At 42.1% G+C, this 9,619-nt stretch overlaps 1 protein-coding gene across 1 annotated transcript in view; it reads right to left on the reverse strand.

Annotated features, from left to right (window-relative positions):
- niban2a (niban apoptosis regulator 2a) overlaps positions 1–9,619 on the reverse strand; it is a 29,547-nt gene that overhangs the window by 8,348 nt on the left and 11,580 nt on the right. The window contains exon 6 of the mRNA XM_037979526.1: positions 1,817–1,984. Coding sequence (XP_037835454.1) covers positions 1,817–1,984 — 168 coding nt within the window. The remainder of the gene's footprint in view (positions 1–1,816; positions 1,985–9,619) is intronic.

The raw sequence follows: 9,619 nt of genomic DNA on the forward strand, positions 1-9,619 counted from the left end.
ACCAGGGACAATCCAGAAATGCTCATGAATGTCAGTTTAGAAGCTCTCAAAGTTCTCAAATAAAGCACCTTTTGAGAATGTCAATGTTTGTTGGGAATTATCTTACAAAACTAGGAAGGATTTTTGGTTTAGATATTAAAAGTTTTGTTTTTTTTATTGATTTTAGAAAAAAAAAATCACAACTTTTAGGAAAATGCCCCGCGAAATCCTGCAGGGACTGACATTTAAATAAAACCAAATCCTGATTTTAGTTTTAACTGAACTGTCAAGTTATTCTAGATTTACAATGGACTAAAACTGACTAAATATTAAAATAAATAAATGCTTTAACAGAGACGTTAAAGGGATCGTTCTGATCTTTTAAAGATCCGTGGAAAAGTTAAAACCATAAAGGTTCTGAAAACGTAGTCAGTTTATTATATGTTAGTTTGGTTTTTGACATAATTTTGGTCTATTTTATCCCACCTTTGCTTGTTTAAACTTATTTTAGTTTAGTTGAATTTATCTCAACCTGTGTTTTAGATAAGTTTAGCTTTTTTTAAGCCTTCTGGTACCTTTAGTTTAATTTAGTCTATCTTATGTTGTATCGTCTCTGAGGTTTTTAAATCCTAGTTTAGTTCTTATTATCAGTTTATTCTATCTTAGTTTGTTTTTCCTCAGTTTATCTTGAGTATGACTTGTTTTAAGATAAGTTTAGTTTAGTTTTTTATATCCTAGTTTGCTGTTATTGTGTGTTTTTATGACGTGAAGCAGTTTGAGCCGCCTTGTTGCTGAAAAGTGCGATATAAATTAATTTGATTTGCAGCGTTTCACCCTCCTGTTAGTTTGACGTTAGCTGCACATTCGGCTGCACATTCGGCTGCTTTCTGCACAGAGAGCCGCGGGAACGCCTCCCCCGGTTGTTTGTAAAAAGAAAAATGTGTCTCCGCATGTTTTCAGCCACCTCACCTAACGCCCCGGAGCGACTCTCGGCGCTCGGCTCACATTCAGAGAATACCTGAGCGCGAGTCGCCTCGGATGGCTTCAAACTGCGAGAAACACAAAGGTGCTCGTCTGAGGTTCGTCGTACCTCGAGGAAATTAAAAACCTTTTGTCCTGATTCAAAGGAAAGGAATAACTTCGTCTCATATCATCTAAAATATGAGAAGCATTTGAAAACCGAGAGCAAAGCTGTAAAAGGAAACTTACATACGCTCTGATGTTCTTTTTAATGTTTCTATAATCTCCACAACAGCTGATCCAGGAAGAACGACACAATCAATTAGGATCGTTAACCGAAAGCCAATTAGATCGCATCTTTTAACTTTAATCCTCAACGCTCAGATGGCATTTTGTTTCCAACCGAAGGCGCCGTCTGTGAGGATTTATTAAAGACTTTAATGAGTTTTAACGGCGCCCACGAGTCTCGGTTCGGTACGGCTCGAAGGTTGTTACGTAGGATCGATAACTTCACTGTGAAATTAAATAAAGTTATATTATCTTGAATTAGTCGCCTGATCTGCCAGGTGTGGCCGTGATGAACTCGCCTCCAACACACCGAGGCCGAAAATCTCCGAACTCCGAGGATATTTTGAATAAACGCCGCTGCTCGCTGTGATTCGACGTGTCGACCCGACCGCGAGACGCCTCCTCGTTAACCTGTCGGGCGAACGAGGTAACGTTCAGGAGCACAGCAGGAAACAGAGGAGCTGCTGCTGAGACGAAGATCCGATCCTGAACGGCTCTTTGACCGCAGCCTGTCAATCAACCGAAGTTCACGGCGAGTTCACGGCGAGTTTACCGGCGCGTGGCGTCCTGAACGGATCGAACCTCTGACCTGCGGCGGCGCTCCGCACATCATGTCCCAGGTGCCGAAGTGTCCTTTGGACTGTCGGAAGCGTCTCACGGAATCTGTGAAGGCCGGCGTGTGGACGGGACTGTCCTCCGGCAGGCCTGCTGGGACAACCGTCAACAAAAAGACATTTAGATTAAAAAACAAAGACTCCTAAACAAGGTACAGCAACAAAAACAGCTAAATCTAAACATGCGTAAGTAAAAAAATATAAAAAATTATTTAAATTACAAAAATATTTAAACATTTATGGCAAAAATAAATTTAAAAATCATCAAAAAAACCTAAATATAAATAATGATTTATGTAAATATGAACAGAAAAGATAAAAAATCCTAAAACGTTATTTAAATAGATATATAAATCGTGAAAAATTATACTTTATATGCAAATATAAACAATAAAAAGGTATTTCAATAATAAAGAACAAAACTATAAATAAACACTTTAAAGATTACACAAATTAAAGGTAAATTTAAAAAAAATAAAACTATTTGACACATCGGTTTATAATTCATAAATCCTTTCTGGGATCAGTCTCAGCTACTACTTGCATTAAGCCCCGCCCACTGGCTGGTGAGATATTTCGCTAACAGGCAGACAGACGGTTACATGATCGCCCATCTTGCACAACAAAAACACACAAACTGGGAATATTATTATTATTTTAATGTGTGGCCTTTTAGGGTAAAAATGGCGGCTCGACGCCCGCGGCTTCGTCACCCCGTCGAAACGGGAAGCCGCCGACTTGTTTACAGCCCGTTGCCGTAGCAACCGGCTCTCCGCCGCGTTTCGGTTTGAGGAAGTCATGAAAATATGACGTCAGCTGCAAACTTTACGATCAGAAGGACGTGAATCACAGGAGAGATTCCTAAAAATATAAAAGTTACACAAATTCGAGGCTTACAAACAACTTAAATGTGTAAAATTATTCTTCGCCTACTTTTTAACTCTTCAAAAAACTAAAAGCAGCTTATTTTTGCAGCTAAAAAAACTCAGATTTTCTAACAAAAAGATAAATTTAACCCTAAAATTATTCAAAACGTAGTGTTCCAGCATAAAAAAATTAAATTACCTAAAAAATTGCACTGAGATAAAAAACAAACCATAAAACTTAAAAAAAAAATTTCAGTAATTATTTCATCCAACTAAAGTAAAGTAATTTCAATTTAATAATTTTTAAAACAACAATAAAAATGTGGTGTCAAAAAATTGATTTAAAAAGTAATAAATATATAAAAGCAATAAAGATCAAATATCAAAAAAATAAGTTTTAAAATGAAAAAAATAATTGAATAAAAATTAAGTAAAATTGAAAGAAAGTAGTAAAATGGAAAAAATAAAAAAGTGATTAAAAATCTAAGATCAAATAATATAAAATGCATAAAATGCATAAGAAAATAATTTTAAAACTTACAAATGTAATATAAAAACTAAATATCTGATATTAAATAAGTCGAAAACACAAAAGGGATCAAATTAAATCAGAAAAATATAAAAAAATAAAATGCTTTTTAAAAAACTAAAATATTCCTCAAAATATCTAAAAAGCCAAATAAACCAAAACTATAAATATTTCAGGAGGTCGCTGTGTTTTTCCTGCAGTTTTTTACGTCATTTAATTATTTAATTGTGTTTTTGCTGCAGATTTGAACCGAAGAGACGGAAAAAAATAAAAATAACTGAAACGTTTCCTGTTTCTGGAGCTGCGAAAACTCAGTCTGCGGGTGGAAACGGGTGAGTCAGAGGAAGCTTACAAAGACAGGAAGTTCCTGAAAACTGGACGATGCGACGTGTGTGTGTGTGTGTGTGTGTGTGTGTGTGTGTGTGTGTGTGTGGTCGGTCAGACAGGAAGCTGCCTCTGACTCCAGCTCCGGTTCTACTGAGAGACCCGAGCCTTCGGCTGCTTTTGCGCCGTTTTTGTCGTCGATAATTTGCTGGAAACCAAAGTTAGAAGCTCGGCGGGGGAGCAGCGGCCGACAGGCGGCGGCCATGTTGGCAGGTGGAGGTCCAGCCAACCAGGCCGCTGATTTCCTTTTAGTTTAACCGGAGTGAAATCTTCCACTCTCTCCGAGCTGAGAACACATGGAGCCTGAAAACACAACCTGTTGCTCAACCAGTCGGCACGCCTGTGACCCCACACACCTGTGCGCAGGTATGAACCGAAATGTGCAGCACGTCGTCGGAGTGGAGCTCACGATGGCAAATTAAGAAGTAAACAAAAGTCTAATCCTGTGTTTACAGGATCTGAGGTTATCTGAAGGGCAGGACGACCGTTCGTCCTCCACCTCAAAGGAGGGAAAACACAGAAACTAAGGATCGACTCTCCGACAGGAATGGTCCACAGGCCTGATTACACAGAGACCTGCAGCCATGGGAACCAAAGCTCAGGACAGAAACTGATCTGTTCGTCTATCAAACACACAAAACGAAGAGCCAGCAGCAGCTTTCTGTATTACGTGGTTGTGGAGGAGTTGTGGCCCACTCTTCTTTCCAGCGTTTCTGCTCAGCTCTCTGAGGTTCTGGTTCTGGACCGTTCTGTTGTAGGTCAGCTGCTGTCCTGTTTGTTGGACAGATGGCCTCACGTCTGACTCCAGAATCAGCCCAAACCATCAGCCCTCCACCACCGTGCTGACAGCTGCAGTGCATTCTGGGTAAACATCTGTCCTCTGGTCTGCAGAGGAGCCCAAACCATCAGCCCTCCACCACCGTGCTGACAGCTGCAGTGCATTCTGGGTAAACATCTGTCCTCTGGTTCTGGTTCTGCTCCAGAAGTCTGGTTCCTTCAAGTCGAGCCGCTATGTTGTTTTTAGAGAGAAGAGGCTTTAACCTTTGACCTTTAACCTGGCCTGTAGAGTCTGAGACGGAGCTCATCGCACGGTCTGACCTTCAGGGTGAATCTGCTGCCCCTCCTGTGAAGGTCTGAAATCTTTCCCTCTGTAGAACGATGAAACGACCTTTGACCCTTCCCAGATTGCTCCTCTGAGGTCATTGCTGATGTCTTTCCGCCCTGGCGTTGTGTTAACGCACACACCTCACAGCTCCTCCATTTTGTCAGATAATTAAAGACTCTGTTGTTTTATTTTGTCCTGATCTGTTAAAACTCAGGAAATTAAACTTAACTTAACTGTTTTGAGTTAGATCCAGAATCTGCACAGCGTCAGGCTCCTTTTTATTCTAAACAGGGACGTATAAAAACCCGGCAGACACTTCAGATATTTATAAACCAGGCGAGACAGAACGTGGAAAAAATATCAAACATTTTCCCGACCCAAGCAGGATCGGATTACAGCTCCTTAGCGGAGCGTGTATTATTAGACCATGTGGCAGCACTTACCACAGCCTTTCCCTCCTCGTCTTCCTCACCATGCTCGGGTTGTTGGGAATAAAGCAGTAATGAATTCCCAGGCTGTTTCTTTTCCCCCACAGAAAGTCTCACTTTGTGTGTTTTTACGTCTAATGCAGAAACCGGCCTTTATTTTCTGTCACCTGCCTTAAAAACAAAGCACTTTTTTTTATTCTTCTGCTTTCATTGACATGCATGAGCGGGATTTCCCCCTCCAGGGTTTCGTGATGTTGCGATCTCAACTATTAACGCAAAATCAAGCAAACGCCGCAAAATCGCTACTTTTTGCAACTTTGCCCAAAACGCCGCAACTTTCCTGCAATTTTAACCCAATATTTATTGTTTCTGAAGTGATTCTCCACCGTTTCTGCGGTCTAGTCTCTTCTTTGTGGGTGGAATACAAAATAAGCTCAAATAACTCAGGAATAAGACACGTGACGTCACTTCCTGTTAACATCAGAATGCCGGGAGCGTGCAGGAGCAGCGACCGAAGCCAAAATGTGCGCTAATGCTTCACATTTGCCCACAAAGATTTCAGCAAACCAGTTTCCTCCCCAGCTGCAGCTGTTTTGCACGTCCTGCAGTGTAATCATGGAACATAAACGCATCGACAAACACTTGTGTCTGCAAAACATGTGAGGAGAGCTGCAGACCAGGGACAATCCAGAAATGCTCATGAATGTCAGTTTAGAAGCTATCAAAGTTCTCAAATAAAGCACCTTTTGAGAATGTCAATGTTTGTTGGCAATTATCTTACAAAACTAGGAAGGATTTTTGGTTTATATATTAAAAGTTATGGTTTTTTTATTGATTTTAGTAAAAAAAAAAAATCGCAACTTTTAGGAAAATGCCCCAAGAAATCCTGGAGGGATTGCCCCCCGATGGTGCCGCTGTGTGGAAGCAGCCGAACCCGCAGCCACCAGCTGCAGAAATCACGGCCGACGTGAGACTCGACCGTGTCGTGGTCCATTCGGGGTGCTGGTGCTGACACTCGGTCGTCATTTTGAAAATCACACGCCGCCCCGCGGACCTGCACATCACAGCCTCCTCTTGGTGGACAGAAATAGCCGACAGGAAGTCGGTTCTGTAGGCGGCTTAGTTGGGAAGTCACCAATGATTGACCGGCAGCAGAAAATAAAGCCGCGCTCTCACAAACGGTCAACAACATGACATACTGCAGATGGTTTCCCACCGTCCTTATTTAGCCGATTTAAAAGAGCTAAAGCAACAATAAAAAGTCCTGACAGCAGAAAAATCAACACAAATGTGGGCTTAATTGTGTGTTTTCCTACCATCATGCAGCAGTAATTCACACCTAAATCAGGTTAATGTTTACGGTTTGAAGCAATCGTTCAGATCGTTTTGAGTGGGCTTCTTTGGGATGGCTGTGAACAGTTAATATCTTACCTGTTGCAGATGGTTCTTCGAATAAACGCAGTTTGGAGAAAAACAGTTTTGTTCTGACCGGACTGAGGAGCAAACGGCTGGTCTGAGACCAAAGGGGATTGGCGCCATCGTAAAAATAAATCTTAGTCGTTTATTTAGATTTATATAATTACACAAAAAAAAAACGTATCAGCAGCAGGTAGCTGTAGCACGTCCTGCAGGAAGTCATATTTCAGCCAAAATGTCTGAATAATTTGACAAAACTGTATAAGGTAGCATTCTTTTAAATTGCAGATTTAAAATGGCACCAAACCCGTTTTGGTTTTGGTTCCTTCCTGAGGCGGATCCAGGAGCCATCTGCAGCAGGTAAGATATTAACTGTTGACCTCGTGTGACCCCACTGTGGCCCCTTATTTATAAACCCGCCTGGACAGACGTGATCACCGGCCACGCTTTAGTTTCCCGTTTGGTTTAAAAGGAGATTTTCTGCTGAATTAATCGTTAAAAACGTCTGAAAACACATTTTTCCAAACGCTCAAGAGGCTGAACTGTTCAGAATTATAAACTGGTTATCAATCGCTTCTGTAGCTTTATTACTTTAAAACCTTAAACTCCTCCGTGGCGAATAAACCGGAGCTGATTAACCTCCTGTGGAAGTGATGCAAAGCAGCGGCGGCTCGTTTTTACCTGCTGGAGCGATTTAGCTGAATTCAAATGAGTCCGAGTGAACGTTTAACTCGTGGTTTTCTGCTTATCGAAGCCGGCTGAAACGGGTCTGTGTTCGCCGAAGACGAGCTTTGCATGAAGCGCTCTGATGCCGGTTTATGGACACGAACAGCAGCGTGTGTGTGTGTGTGCAAACAGAGTCCAGGTCGGGTCGTAAAAGACGATTAAACGAGACGTTTTCTGAGCGTGCCCGAACACGGCGTACCCTCCAATTAAAGTTTTATCCTGAGCTAGTTTTAAATTAAACCTGCATGTTTTCCCTACATGTGCTGATACCAGAACAGCTCGATGGTTTAATGACAGGGTGACGGTGACCTCAGAGCGGTTTGATTCTCCTCGGCTGAGGCTTCACCTTCAGATGAGACGTTCCGAGGAAGCACCTCCTGCATCGTTCCAACCCTCACTTAAAGCACAATTACAGATAATTTCGCCGCACGTCAGGTTTGAGAAAAGCCGTCTCAGCCTTAAAAGGTTCAGGCATCTTAAACATCATAATTACGTCTCGCAGCCACAGAGAAAATAACGTGAAAGTCAGGGGAGTCGACACAAAGGGGCCAAATTAAAAAACTTCTGGATCAATATTAATAAAAAAATACATAAATTAATTGGTTTTAGATGTAATATGTCAAAAATCCTTTCCTCGGTTACATTTTATAAAGAAATTAGAGCAAACATATTTAAAAGACGTCATCAGCGTTCATTTTTTCTGCCTTCTTATGAATTTTTCTCCATTAAAACAGCAAAAACTCAAATCCGTTCACGCGTTTACAAACATTTCACTTTGAAGCAAGAAGAAAATACAGAAAAAGGCATAAATGCGTTAAAGCAAATTCGCTGTCGGTTTGAAGCACGTTAACTCAAGTCGGATTTTCTTGTTCGATGTTCTCTGTTGCTCTTTCTACGTCAAAATCAAAGATTACTGAGAATTTAAAACCTGTTTTCTTGGCTTCAAAGTAAACGTCGCAGGTAGACTTCACCAAACAAAACGAGAAGCGACGGAGACTCGATCTGTCTCAGACCGCAGGGCCCGATCTGATAAGATTTAAATGTTATCTTGGGGGCCGGATGAAATGTTACCAAGGGCCGGATCTGGCCCGCGGGCCTTGAGTTTGACGCTCTGATCGCTTCCAGGAACTCAAACCATCGAGAAATCATGTGACACTAAAAGCCTGAGCGGTCGTAGCAGATCTAGCTGAAACCACAGCGAAGGGAAACGGCGTCCAGCCGACAACGCCGCTTTGGCAAAAAAATAACTCGGACGGAGCTTAACGACTGGTTCAAGATGGCCGCCGCAGCAAAGCAAAGCGACCTCGGCTTTAACGCGGCCAGGTTCACAGATACAGAGCTTAAGTTTGGCGTTTTAGCAGCCGAGACATCCCCAAATTTTACTTGATCCGGTTTTAAAGTTTGTAGCTGACCGTCGGCTTCGACTCTTCCTGTTAGCAAAATATCTCCTGAACCGAACAAATTTTAGTCAGACGCTCAGCAGACAAGGCTGAGAGTCGTTCCCGACTCATAATTCGAGCGCAAATCCTTATTAAATGCTCCGCCACGCGATGAGCTTGAAGTTAAACGTCCGTTTCCTCGCTACACGTTCGAAACGGCGCCGCTGATCTACAGATCCCTGCCTCCTTTCGCCGCCGTTCCCTCACAGATAAATCTTAAACAAAACCTCTGATTTTTATCCGACTTCTGTTTCCTCTTTCTAAGAAGAAAACTCGCCGAATTAATTCAGACGCCACGCTTTAAAAATCCCTCTGATTTGCCGCCTGTGGTCACGATACGGTCTGTTAATTCATTTTTCTATATTTAAGCCAACCTGCTGACTGGAGGCGGAGTCATTTGCGCGGCGGTTCTCCTATTTGCACATCCTCCAGCGTGTTTTCGCCTCGCGTCTCTCAAAACACTGAAACGTGAGTCATGCAGCCACAAAGGGAGGCAGATCAGGAGTTCCTCCTCCCCGCCCTGATTAAACAGGCATCTTCACCCATAATCCGTTTAAACCCAACACTTCATGACAGAAATGCAGCTTCAATTTGTTTGTTTTCAAGACAAATGTTTGACTTAATCTGTGCGAAACCTTCCAAATTCTGCATTTGGAGCCATTTATAACAAGAGAAAGCAGATGATTTTTTTAAACTCGTCGTGATCGCGTCGTCAAACGACGTGTTGCCGTTTGGTTGCAGCGACCCAAGAAAAACAAATTTTTTTTTTTTGTTTAAGAAAAAGGTCACACCCTCATTCCTGCTGCAAGCGGAGGACTCACACGCCCACATTTTAATTCCAACGAAAAGCACAAAAGGCGACGTTCGCTGGCTCAGGTCGAGAAA

This window comes from Kryptolebias marmoratus, linkage group LG14, assembly GCF_001649575.2.
Source record: "Kryptolebias marmoratus isolate JLee-2015 linkage group LG14, ASM164957v2, whole genome shotgun sequence".
In the NCBI taxonomy this organism is placed as follows: Eukaryota; Metazoa; Chordata; class Actinopteri; order Cyprinodontiformes; family Rivulidae; genus Kryptolebias; species Kryptolebias marmoratus.